A 13,973-nucleotide genomic window follows, 5' to 3' on the forward strand; every position below is an offset into this window, starting at 1 on the left:
AGAAGAAATAATCAGCAGAATCAGCAGAAAAATGTATGAATCGTGTGGAAGGAAATAAAACTGAAACTAAACACCAACGACGACGACGACAAATGTGTTTCACATTTTTTTCTATTTCGAATAGCGCGCGCATCATCCGATCCAAAAAAAAAAATGGTTGAAATAGCATTCCAGAATCTCCAGAATGATAGGAACCTCCCATTCCTATTTCTACAATCTACAAAGAACGATTCTACGATCATCATGATGATGACGATGATCATCATCGTCGTTGTTTTTTTTCTGTTTTTATTTTCGTTCATCATCATCATCATCATTCTATCGCTGTTCGCTACCAACTAATCCTAGTTAATCCTTCTTCGTAGTTTTTTTATTTATTTTTCGTTTCGTTTTCATTTTTGTTTCATTTTTTTTTGTTTTTGGTTCGTCTTCGTCATCATTGCCATCATTTTGGATCGTTGAATTTCGTTTTTGTTTTGTTTGGTTGGTTGCTGGTGTGTTAAGTTAGTCAGGCTACCATTCTTTGGAATGGCATTCTATCGAAGAATTTGATGCTGCACAACTTGAACAAAAACCAAGCCAGCCAGGCAGGCTAAAAGAAAAAATGGATGTTACCCTACAGAGAAGAAAAAGTGAAAGTGAACGAAAGAGATTTTGACACATTTGTCAGGATTGATTCCATTTCTTTTCATTTCCATTTTCATTTCTTTTCGTTTTTTGTTTTTCATTTTGCCTAACAATTTTTCTTATTTTGGTTCACCAAAAACAAAAACAAAATCTTTCTTACCATGTTTCTCTCGTTATTCCAATTCTGACAATTCTCTGTAAGAATTTTCTTTTCTTTTCATTCTTTTCAAACAAAGAATAACGTTTCTGCGTTGTTTTGTCAATATTGGATTTGAATTTCACTTTTTCTAGGAAAAATGATCGGAAATGGAAATAGAGAATATTGTGTACGATATATATGAATGTTACGGTTGTTGTGAATTTTTCTTCGTTTGATTGATTGATTGATTTGAATGATGACAGTGTGACATGGAAGTCGAAAAAAAATCTTTAGACTTTTTTTTGAGAAAAAAAAATTTTCCAAAATCAAAACAAAAAGTCCAGTAGCCAAACAACAACAACGAACAGGATCAGTGAACAGAAAATGAAACAGAAAAAAATGTGATTAAAGTGGATTAGAATATTACCCACTACTGGCCATTTGCCAATGTCAATATGTCTTGTGAACAGTGACCGATAGAAAATGGAGGGAAGGGAAAACATCATGGACAAAATGATGGACACCAACATGAACTATCCAAATGTGGATGCATTTTGTTGAAATGAAACTTTTTGAACGGAAAACAAGTGAATTGCGAATATTTTGGGAAAATTTTTACTTCGATCAAATTTTGTTTCAAATTGAATTCAGGAATTTTTCCCTGGATTCTTTCAAGAAACTTTCTCTGATTTTGTTTTCTCCTTCAAATTGACCAATGGACTTTGTTGACTATATTTGTATCAAAGACTAAAAAAAATCTTTGACCAAACAACAACAACAACAAACAAACAAAAGTAAATTTGATTGTAAAGAATTTAGTTATAATAGAAAGAAAATTCTATTGGAATCTAATGTTTCTACAGTTTCCAATGAAATAATCGATTTCAAATTCAGTAATTCTTGGAATGTTTCTATTTGTTTCCCCCCATTCTCCTTCCCCATTCCTCTCTCTGTTCGGGTAATTCAGTTTGGCGAAATTCATTCATTCACGATTCTTTTGATTGGCCAGTTACTGAAAATTGGCCACACCTTTTTCGACAACAATAACCATTGAATTCATTGAATTATATGAATTTTTTTTTCTCTCTCTCTCTCTCTCACTCAAAGGTTACGCCTTCAAATGGTTGATTTCAATAGAAAACAGAAGGAAAAAAAATTGATTATTTCGACGCATGCGCAATTTTTGCGCAGATAATTTTTTTACAGAAATAGGATGTTTTTGTTAAACATCAATATTTCTCTTAGGTTTTTTGTTTCAGATATCATTGATCAACCAAACACACACAAACCAGCATTTGATTTGGAATTCAATAGGTGATGTGTGTGAGTAAGGTGTTTTTTGCGTTTCATAATCATCATCAAATTGATGATATTTTTCGATTCTAAAAATCCAAAATTGTTGTTGTCGTTGTTTTAATTTCATCTGTGATCAGTGTTTTCAGTGTTTTGTGTACATATTGTGTGTATTTGTTGCGGTGTTTAATTTCAAAAAAAAAAAAATTGATCAATCAAAAATGATGATGGAACAACAATTACCATCAATGGAACCAACAATGATGGATTTAAGTGACCTATCAAAAATATCATCAGCAGCAGCAGCTAGTATGAATTTTGTTGCGGCAACAAATCCGCATCATTCGCATCCACATTATCCACATTCACATGGAACAACCAATACCGGTCATACAATGTTTTCATCAATATCAAATTCATATGTTTCACAACATCCACATTCGGTATTAATGTCATCGAATCATCATCATCATTATCAACAGCCGCAATCGCAACCGCAGACACCGCAATCGTATCATCAAACGCATCAATTTCAACAACAACAGCAACAAATATCTTCACCGCATCATCATCATAATATTCATCAACAACAACAACAATCAGATTCGCCATCACCATCATCAATATCATTTTCAAATTCAATTCAGCAACAACAACAACAACAATTACCGGATACAACAAGTCAAAGTCCAGTTGGATCATCATCATTATCACCAGCATCATCAACAAAACTACCACCACCACCAACAATAACATCAAATTTATTAGGTGTTCCATTTGGAACATCATCAATAGTGACCACTGCTAATCAAACATCATCAACATTATCATCAACAACATCAACATCACCAATATCATCATTACCACAATCAACATCATTATCAAATACATATCCAATGTTAACATCACCATATCATCATCCTGGACATTCACAAAATCATCATCATAATTCATCGATAAATAATTCAATTTATCATCATTCTGGACATCCAGGACATCCACATCATAATCATCATAATCATCATCATCATCAACAATCAACAGCAATTGCAGCAGCAGCTGCTGCTGCAGCAATACAACCATATACAGCAACATCACCATTTCATCATTTATCATATGAATCGATGCGTACAGCAGCTGTAGCAGCCGCATCATTTTTAAATCCAACCGGAACAGGTAATTCTGCTACTGCTGCTGCTTCTGTACAACATCATTCTTCAACCGGTTTAAATCAATCAAATTCATCATCATTTATGGTCAATACAAATGATTATCATCATCATCATTCACATCAACAACAACAACAACAAATTCAACATTATCATCCAAATAATGAATCTTCAAATTCACATCATCTTCATTTACAACAACAACAACAACAAAATCTTCAACAACAACAACAACAATTATCATCAAATCATCATTCAAATTATCTTCATCAACATCAACAACAACAACAACAATATCACCACCAACACCAACAACAACAATCAATAAATGGATCATCATCAACGAATTTATTTCAACATTTTACATCACCATTATATCATCATCATCATCAACAACAACAACAGCAGCAACAGCAGCAGCAGCAGCAAATTTGTTCCAGTACAACATTATTGGAATTGCCTATTATGAAATCAAAACGTGGTAAATTGATTTTTTTTGAAATTTTGATATTTGATCCATCTTTTTTCTTGCAAGAAAAATATTTACACAAAGACATTGAATACAGTTAACACTTATGAACATTTCTAGGATACAGGATAACGTAGTAGGGTAAAGGTCATTTTGTTTTTTGGAAAATAAATGTTTGTTTTACAAAGAAAATTTACAATTTTTTCTTTGTAAAATTACAAATTTGACCTTTGTTGAAAATCGGTAGTTTTTTTTTGAATTAGGAGAAATTCTTTTTTCCGGAGACAAATTTAATCAGAAACCAAAAGCAAAAAGTCTTTATATCAAATTTCGTTTATTTTGTCCTTTTTCTAGCTGAATCAAATTCCAGTTCAACATCATCATCAAATCATTCAACAACAACAACAGCAACAACATCGACAACAACAACAAAATCACCAACAACAACAACAACAATAACATCAATGATAGAAAAACCATTACAAAATTTAGCCGATACTAGTCAACAACAACAACAACATCCGGATACACAACTTCATCATCATCATCAATATGATGATATCGATGATGATGATATTGATGATGGTTCTGGTTCGGATGATAAATTATCATCGATTATCAGTGGTGGTGGTGGTAGTAATGTTGTTGTCAGTGGTGGTAAAAATCATGGAAATGGTAATAATAAAAAACGAACACGAAGACAACGAACACATTTTACATCACAACAATTACAAGAGCTTGAATCAACATTTCAACGTAATCGTTATCCAGATATGGCAACACGTGAAGAGATTGCTAATTGGACATCATTAACTGAACCAAGAGTACGGGTAGGTTATTTTGCTTGTTTGGTTTGTTTTCATTTTTTTTCCTGAAAATCCATAATTCTATTATTAACCTAACTTGACAAGACACACAGAAGAAAACAAAATTGTTGCCAAATTTAGTCAAAATAGTCGTCATAAATCATTCAAAATTATTATTTAAATTTTGATGTTGATGTGAGGCAACTAAGGCGTCATTATGGCGCCATTAAAATTTTTTTCTTTTACTTTCTTTTTCTCTAATTAATTAATAAACCGAAATTGATTCAAACAAAACAAATGAAACACCGCAGTTTGCAAAATTGCAAAAAAGAAACAAGGGGGTTATAATTCAATCAATCAATCAAATCAAATCAAAGATATTTCCGTCATCATCAGCAATGGCGACATTAGGGTTAACCAGAAAAAAAGGTTCATTGCTCTTACTCTCTTTCGGTGTAAGAATTTCATTTACCTGAGAAACAAAAAAATTCAAAAATTTAATTAATTTCAAAGCAAAATTTTGACAGGCAAAAAAATAGGCTATCTGTATTTAATCAGTAAATACAGGTAGCACAACAACAAGATGATGATGATGATGATTGTATCTTAATTATGATATTATTAAGGATTAAGAAAAGAAAAGAAAAAACGAGCCAAAAAAACGATTTCGATTAGCAAAAAAAAAACATAACAAAAGAATTTAGATTATCATCGTGTTAAACATCATCATTTTAATCTCCTCGATTTACCATTTTTTTTGACACTTGCAAATTAAACATGGCGCCAAACAATCAATCAATCAACCAAACAAAAATGATGACGATGATAAATGATGATCCGGTAGAGAAAATTGACAATGTAACTTGCTACTGATCATTTTACTCAAAACAAATCGATTAAAATATTGGGTTTTTTTTTCTCCTCCCGCTATTTTTGGGTTTCCATACAAAAAATCTAATCAAAATGGAAAATATCGATATGTATGTTTTTCTGATAAATCAAATATTGATTTTGAATGTGAAATTACATTTCTTTCTTTGTTTGATTTGATTTGATTGCTACCAAACAAAAAAAAAGGTGATTTTGACACCTTTTTTCACTTTATCAATCTGATTTTTAAGTGTATGATGATAACAAAGTGTTAACAAATTGATTTGATCAAAAAATTGATATTTTTGCCAAATCAATCAATCAATTAATTTATCAAATATTGATCAGGTTTTATCGATAATAATGATAAAAAAGGTAAAAATCGAATCCGTAAAATGTAATAAAAAAAATTTGATGAAAGATTGATGATTGCTATAATCAAATAAAAGAAAAACTTTCCAGAAAGATTTTCAAAGAAAAATTTTTTTGAAAAAGTTTCCAGGAAGCAAAAACATTGAATAAAATCATCATCATCATTTTGGATTTTCAAAAAAGGGATTTAGTTATCATCAAAATAATGATGATCACCATTAAAATGGATGACACATGATAAAGAAAATTACATACAAAGTTTTTTTTAAATCCCCTTTCATTTATGGGGATTTATTTTCTTCTTCAAAATCTTACATATCATTACATATTACCACTCCAAAAATATGAGTGGTTATTACTTTTTGGATCATGTGGATCAAAATAGTCGTCAGTGGTGGTGGTGATGATGGATTTTAAACATTTTTTCCTCTTTTTTGGAATCGATTTCTCTATCTCGGTTGCGGTTTGAAACGCAAAAAAGCCGAAAAGAAACCGCTATTTACACACAATCAGACCGACAAAAAATCCTTTTTTTAAATATTCCTGTCGTCTGTCTGTCTGTCTTAAGTATAGGTGATTATAAGATCAGTCGAAAAGCGAAAAAGCAAAACAAGCGAATCTAATTCAAATTTAATGGAATAATACCACCGGCAAATGAAAATCCAACAAGATCCATAGATCCATGTGGATCAACCAAACAAAAACACAAATCAAACATCAAATGAACATTATTGTTGTTGATCCGATGATCCACCATCATCATCAATCGGGAATCAATAATAATAATGATCCTTTAATTACTTGAATAATAATCATGATGATTAAGTTGGCTTTAGAATCAGAGAGGATCAAATGATTTTTGATCCAAAGAAAATTGATTTTTTATATATTCATAGAAACAGAGAAAAGAGAAAATTCTCACGAATCTTATCGGTAAAGAAAAATTCTTTCTTTCTTTTTTCCGAAAAACTTTCTCTCATTTATTATTGATTTTATGTTTTTGATATTTATACAGTAGCCGCCTGTATACAAAAAATAAACAAACGTATTTTTTTTTTTTTTTTTTTTTTGACAAAAGTAATTCAAGTTTAGTCAAACAGAATTGTTTTACATATGTTTATTCATTGCATTTTTTTGTTTATTGGGTGGTGGTGGTGACATATGTGTGACATATAAGGTCAGGTAGCAGGTACCAAAAAAAAAAAAAAGAAAATTCACCTGGAATTCCGAACAAAAAAAAAAATAAAGAATTTTGTCGTTTTCGATTCAAAAGGTCAAAAAGGTTACCTTTTACCTGTCACAAAAAATGATTGCGTGTTTATATAATCAATGGTGGTGGTGATGTGAATAATTTATGATCATATTTTTATTTGATTTTTTGATTTTCGTTTTCAATATATTTTCGATTCATTTGAATGTATGAAGATATCAAAGGTAATAATAATAAACACATCATACAAATGATAATGAAAAAACATTAAAAAACACAAACAAAACACAGCAAACAACAAACCTAAGAAAATGTGGCAAAGGTCGTGTTTTCCTTACGTAATTCTTATGTACTCGGTGTTAGTGTTTGGGTATGTTTGACATTCATTGAATATTTCGTTTTGTTTTGTATCAAAATTTAATAACAGCAGCAGCAGCAGCAAAACTTTGATACAAAGTATCAAAGAATTTCCTTTTTATTTTCAATCGCCATTTTTCATCATTGAATTTCTTATTTGAAAATTTTTATCGTTAAGTAGAAATAGTGGTGGTGTATGGAATACCAATGGATGTTTCATTCACAGGGGTATTTATCTCAATTAACCGAAATCGAAACATCAAAGAAAAACTGTTAACGTCAAAAAATATTACCGGGTACAGCATCACTGAGGGTAGAAATAGTCATTTTCTCTGTTGTTGTTGAAAATAAATGATACCCGAAAAAAAATAATAATATAGTTGGCGTGTGTGTTTGGTTTGATTCGCTGGTTGGTTTAATTAAATGGCCACCCGGTGTTTTTTTTTTTTTTTTTTTTGCTGGATTCAAAATGAAAACCGAAAATCAAAAATCAAAAAAAGCATCACCGCTCGTGCAAAAATTCAATATGCATAGTGTGTGATATGTGTTCCATCATCATCATCCTGGAATGATGATGATGATAATATTAACCGCTGTTGGTGGCGGCGGCGGCGGCCGTGTTAATAGTAGAAAAACAGCTCAAATATTGATTCAAATATTGGCAAAAAAAGAGAGATTCCTTTAAATATATTTTTGTCGAATGACATTTTTTGATTGGAAATCATTTGATTTTTCATTTTCCTATTGGAAAGAATGAATGAATGAATGAATGAATGACCCACGAATTTGTATCATGTGATGAGTCAACCATGATCCAGTAACATTCAATTCATTTAACTTGCAAGTGTAAATCAGTGTTTTTCACTCTTGTTTTTCATTTATTCATTTAATAAAGTTAATTAGAAAAATGATCATCATCATCACACCAAAAACCAAAATTTTCATTTTGGATTTTTTTCGACTGGATGAAAATGAGTCAGTCAACTTTGTTTTTTTTTGCACACGCACCGAAAGCCAGAGAGAAACATACCCGCGCCCAAAACCAAAAAAATCAGAGAAAATGTCAATGTGCTTCACGAAAATCTTTCGAAAAGTTTTTGCGTGCAACCCGATCATCATCATGATGATGAAATTGGTTGAATTGAACCAAAAGTCCATTTTTGGAAAAGAATTTATTTTGATCGATCAATCAATCAATCGTTGACCATCATCATCATCATCATCATTGAAACATTTTCGTGATCGATTAACATAACACCAACATCGACAGAATCTAAATAAATAAATAAATAACGATTTGGGAATACATTGAATCGATGATGATCATCGATTGAGAAACTGTTGGTGTTGGTCAAAATTGATCGGATTTTTGTTGTTGTTGTTTTGGTTGGAAAACAAATGTTAATTTACATTTAAAATTCATTTCAAATTTTAAATCAGGAAAAACGAAACGAAATGAACAAAAATGATTTTTATCTTTGCATTTTGAATCAGAAAAAAAAGTGTTCAGTTAACACGTTATAATTAGATTTTCAAATTTGAATTTGCCATGTTTTTCAACACTTCACTATCAAGATCAAGATAAGCCAAACAAAACATTCAACCAGCAAAACAAATCACCTCGTTCAAACAACAATTGCCTCCTGAACAAATTTTTCGTATCGAAAAAATTCAAAACAAAAAAAAGATTGACAGAACACACACACCGATCTAACACCAATGATGGACACACACACGTGACCTTTTTTTTTGTTGACGGATCCAAATCGCGAATAAGTTTATCTCTGAAAAAAAACCCATTAAAGCTGCATTATCTAATCTTTATTTTCGCTTTTGTATCTGTTCAACGAATGTTCGTTTGATCAATTTGACAAATTTTCAGCTTCGATTAATGTCAAAGAAGAAAATGTTTATCAGAAAACAGAAAAATCTTCCAAAATTCACAATCAAATTGTCTATTTCCAGACAATAATCATCTTTGAGTGGAAATAGTTGCTAGAAAAAAGTCATTATTTTTTTTTGTTCCTCTGTTTGGTTACTCATTGCTAATGAGAATTTTTTTTACCTTAATTAAAAATTCATATGATGATGATGTTAACCAACCGAACATTAATTATGATTTTGATGATGTTAATGAGAATTTTTACGAAAAGAAAATTAAAAATTTATGATGATGACTAATAATAATGTTTTGTTTTTTTTTTTGATTTGCGATTTTTTTTAAAAAAAAGGTATGGTTTAAAAATCGTCGTGCAAAATGGCGTAAACGTGAACGTAATGTAGCCGCTGAACAATTACGACAAGCATCGGCTGCAACAAATTTTTCAACAGCGGCAGCAGCAGCAGCTAGTTTTAATGGATTGATTCCAACATTAGATCATCATCCGCATCCACATTCACATCATCATCATCAACATCATGATCCATCATCATTATATAGTGGTTATCAATCTGCATATGCAAATGGTTGGACAACAGCAGCAGCAGCAGCTAAACATCATGCTGCAGCGGCAGCAGTAGCAGCAGTTGCAGCTAAAAATACATTTCCATGGTCAACATTAACATCATCAACAACATCAACATTAGGTGGAAATAGTATTGGTCATATTATTGGAAATGATGAATCAACATCCGATTCAATAACAACACCAACAACAACAACATTACTTGGAACAAATGCAATCGATAATGGATCAATAACTTCTGGTCTTTATCCATCATCAACATCACCACCACCACCACCACCATCATTTTCAGCTGCTGCAATTGTTTATCAACAACATCGTTTAGGTATTAGTGGTGGTGGTGATGGTACATCACAACCTTCATCCCCCCAACAACAACCACCACCACCATCATCATCAACGACATTAAATAATCATCGAAATTATTCAACAAAAACTAGTTCGAATAAATTATCACCACCAAGATTATCATCTTCATCATCATCATCATCGTCATCATCATCACCAATTGGTGGTCAACATCATTCGCATCATCATCATTTGATAACGACGACAAATAATCGATTTTTAAATCGATTAAATAAAAATAATGATAGCTCATATAATAATAATGATGATGAATTTGATAATGGTGATGGTTCATTATCATCATCATCAACAAAAACAGCAACAACAACATCGTCAACATCAACAATAACAGCAACATCGACAACAACATCATCATCAAGATTATCATCGATTAATTTAAATGAATCAAAATCATTAAATGTTGATGTTAATTGAATTTCAAAAAAAAATTATTTTTTTTTTTGTTGGTTGAGTTGAAATAGTCGTCATTATCATTATCATCATCATCATCAAACATGATAAAATCTTTTCAAATGGCCCAAATCATCATCATCGAATTCTATTTCTACCTTATTGACCCTTTTTGTTTCCTACATTCTAATCCATTATATATCTCTCTTGCTATCTCTACGTCCATTTTCTGATTTTTTTTGATTGAAATTTGATGATAATAATTTCAAATGATGATAAAATCATTGAAACGAAAAAAACTGAAAAAATTCTGTAGCTATACATATAATAACTATCAAAATATAAATAAAAAATTAAGAAAAATTTCACTATGTGTGTGTTTTATGAATGAATCGATAATTATGTCATCATAATCATCATCAGAAGAAAAAAATACACACTTTTCAATCGAAAATGATGATGATAATGATGATTTTACAATACGAAAAGAATTTCGGAAATCAAAAATCAACGAAACGTGACATGACCTTTCACTAACATTTCTTTCATTCCATTTTTTTTAAAGTCTCTTGTGGGTCGTCGTCACATCTTGTTTGTTGAAAATTATTATGAATATTATGATGATGACATGTCGTATATTTTGTTGTCGTCGATTCTATCATCGAGATCATTTGGTTCATTTTCCAGTAAATATATTTTTTCATCATCATCATTGTCTGGGTGGTAACAAAACACACCATATTGATATATTTCGGTGACATTTATGATCTCAACACAACACACATTTGACATTTGACACTTTTTCGTTATTATATGATGATCGAGAAAAAACAATTTCGGTGGTTTCGTTTTTCGGGAAGCTCTCCAGAGGAATCGATATCATTGGAAAATGATGATGATTGTCGTTTGAGTTTGTGTGTAGAAATCATACATAAATTTTTGTTTTTGCTTTTGACCGATCGCGATTGACATTTTTGTTGATGTTCGGATTGACCCAACGATGATGATGATAATGACAAAAACATTCGTCAAGAAAATTCAAAAACAAAAGCGTTATCTTCTTTGTTGCCAACAAATTCGATGACAAATTATCATTGAGAAAGCACAAAACAAAAACAAAACAAAAATTCTTTGTTTGATAATGATGATTATGATTAATGAATTACTTGATCAGCGACAACAACATTCGATACGATTCGATTCTGATGTTTTTTTGTTTTCGTATTTTTTGAAAATAAAAAACCTTTTGATCATCATCGTTGTTGTTGTTGTTGTTGATGTGTGAAGCAATGCACATGTTTCAGGATGCAATTCACAATTGTCGAATCTATAGAAAAAAAATGAAAAAAAAACTTGAAACACTTGAAACAACGTAACAATAACAACAACAATTTTTCAAAAAAATATGGATTTTTCGCTTGCTACTTGTTACTATAAACAAAAAAGAAAAACATTATGAATGATGAGGATGAGGATATGATATATTTTTTCTTTCTTGTTATTCTATTATCGATATAACCATCAAGATATTTTTTTCATATTTTTTTTGACACTTGATACATATCGTCATAATCATCATCATCATCGGTGTTCAAGTCACTTTGTTCAGTTCGTTCGAATGGGAATGTAAACAGATGTTTTCTTTGTTCGTCGTTGTTTCGATTGCTGTTTTCGTTTTCTTTTCTTGTTCGGTAATTCAGATTCAGATGATGATGATTGTGATTTTGAATTGAATTCGGGTATTTTCGGTTGATTTTTTTTATTCATCATTTTTTTCCATTGTTGAAAATATGGATTTCGAATGTTTCGAATGTTTTGAAGGCTCACTACCGCTGCTCAACTGCCATCTATTGTTGACGATTTCTATTCATTCGAATCGACTATTTTCACCCATGGATGATCACACATGTGAATTTTTTGAATTTTCATTTGCTGTTGTTTTGTTTTTGTTTTGCAAAAAACAATGTTTCGAAAATTATCAATTTCAACGATTAAATTTTGTCATCGACGACAAATTGATAAATTTTTCCATAATAATAATAATCATTTATCGATAACTTCGCTATCGATTAGTCATAATCAAGGTGATCGTATTGAATTTTATTTAAAAGATTTAATGGAAAAGAAATTAATTTCATCTGATAAAAAATCCTTAAATGATTTAAAAAAACAAATAACAATAATATTAGAACGTTTTGATTATGGTATATATGAACATAATTTAAATTTTGATGAATTTGATCCGAAAATTCAACAAAAATTACATTTAAAATCTGAAGAAATTTTTGAAATTTTATCACAACAAATCGATGATAATAATGTTGATGATCGATTAATAAATTATTACATAAATAATCGTCGTCAACTTTATGAAAAATATTTTCGTCGTTTAGATAAATTGCGTCAAGAACAAAATCAAGATAATGATGATGATGATGATGGTAATCGATCGGGTATCTGGTCAAATCAAGGTGAACTAAAATATGGTTTATGGCATAATTGTTTATTTACCAAAATGAAACGTTCATCAACATCACATTTATTTGATCGTCGTTTAACAAGTACGGCTATGTATTGTCCATCAACAACTCGGTTATTGATCGATTTGAATTATGTAATGGATCAGGATTTTTTTCAAACAAAAAAAATCTTAGATGAATTACGTTATATGTTGGCAATGAATAAATATCGTACAATACAACCATTTCGTATTGAATTTTTACGCAGTAATCATCAAAGATCATCATCGAATCAAAATAGTCGTTTTGATAAAATTGTTAGCAATTTTTTCACATGGTGGAATGACCCGAAACAATATCAATATGTTGTACATAATCATACAAAACCTATTGAATTATTACAGAAAAAAGAAGAAAAATTAATCTATTTTACACCAAATGCAAAAATACCTGTAAAAATATCCGAATTATTGGATGAACGTAATATTCTAGTGATACCTGGTCATTATTCACGTAATCTTCGTGATCCAGTATTTAATCGTATTAATCGATTGGCGAATCAATCAAAATCAATATTAGTACGTCGGCTACCGACCATAGAACATATTGTTTGGAATAAATTTCATGGCGTTATATCATGGACATTATTCTTATCAATTCTACATGATATTTGTCAAAATCCAAATGATAATTGGAATAATGTTTTTAAACGTTATTTACTTGAAATGGAATTAATAAAATCCGATACAGAATTATCTCGAGAAATGAATCATGCACAACAAATACGAATGAAACGTGAACAACAAATTCAAAATTTTATTCATTCAAAAACAAAACAAAACAAAAAAATGATTGTAGAAAACAAGCAGAAAAACAAAATTTCAAATAAAAAACATTTTTAAAAATTCGAAAACAATCCTGACTAGCGACTATTTCCACCTTCTGGGTATGGTGGGTGAAATTAAAACAACAAAAAGA

The 13,973-nt window shown here is 30.4% G+C and overlaps 2 protein-coding genes and 1 long non-coding RNA gene across 4 annotated transcripts; 2 read left to right on the top strand and 1 right to left on the bottom strand.

Moving 5' to 3' along the window:
• Nucleotides 1–2,017: 2,017 nt before the first annotated feature.
• On the top strand, nt 2,018–10,848 carry LOC113789497 (uncharacterized). 2 transcript variants are annotated; one of them, XM_075822706.1, is made up of 3 exons: nt 2,018–3,706; nt 4,052–4,527; nt 9,544–10,848. In XM_075822706.1, the coding sequence occupies exons 1-3, from the start codon at nt 2,281–2,283 to the stop codon at nt 10,558–10,560; spliced, it is 2,919 nt and encodes a 972-aa protein (XP_075678821.1). In that variant the 5' UTR covers nt 2,018–2,280; the 3' UTR covers nt 10,561–10,848. The 2 variants fall into 2 exon arrangements, with proteins under 2 accessions (XP_075678821.1, XP_027194842.2); XM_027339041.2 differs by having other exon boundaries at nt 2,018–3,709; nt 9,544–10,846.
• A 396-nt stretch (nt 10,849–11,244) lies between these two features.
• Nucleotides 11,245–12,444, bottom strand: LOC142645715 (uncharacterized). Its single transcript, XR_012846780.1, has 2 exons — nt 11,926–12,444; nt 11,245–11,863 (listed from the first exon to the last, which is right to left on the bottom strand). It is a non-coding gene; the product is annotated as an uncharacterized LOC142645715 (long non-coding RNA).
• Nucleotides 12,445–12,448: 4 nt separating this feature from the next.
• On the top strand, nt 12,449–13,905 carry LOC113790649 (uncharacterized). The gene has a single exon (XM_075822708.1). The coding sequence runs from the start codon at nt 12,500–12,502 to the stop codon at nt 13,895–13,897; it is 1,398 nt and encodes a 465-aa protein (XP_075678823.1). The 5' UTR covers nt 12,449–12,499; the 3' UTR covers nt 13,898–13,905.
• The last annotated feature ends 68 nt before the right edge of the window (nt 13,906–13,973 follow it).

The sequence above is a fragment of the Dermatophagoides pteronyssinus genome, unplaced genomic scaffold (genome assembly GCF_027571235.1).
Source record: "Dermatophagoides pteronyssinus isolate colony J.1.1.1.1 unplaced genomic scaffold, Derpt_VIB-CSIC_2022.12 sq0019, whole genome shotgun sequence".
Classification (NCBI taxonomy): Eukaryota; Metazoa; Arthropoda; class Arachnida; order Sarcoptiformes; family Pyroglyphidae; genus Dermatophagoides; species Dermatophagoides pteronyssinus.

Bases quoted from the DNA above. Each gene is read 5' to 3' on its own strand.
- LOC113789497 (XM_027339041.2), top strand. From the start codon at position 2,281: ATGATGATGGAACAACAATTACCATCAATGGAACCAACAATGATGGAT. The intron at 3,710-4,051 runs GTAAATTGATTT...TCCTTTTTCTAG, and splicing joins TATTATGAAATCAAAACGTG to CTGAATCAAATTCCAGTTCA. The intron at 4,528-9,543 runs GTAGGTTATTTT...TTTAAAAAAAAG, and splicing joins TAACTGAACCAAGAGTACGG to GTATGGTTTAAAAATCGTCG.
- LOC113790649 (XM_075822708.1), top strand. From the start codon at position 12,500: ATGTTTCGAAAATTATCAATTTCAACGATTAAATTTTGTCATCGACGA.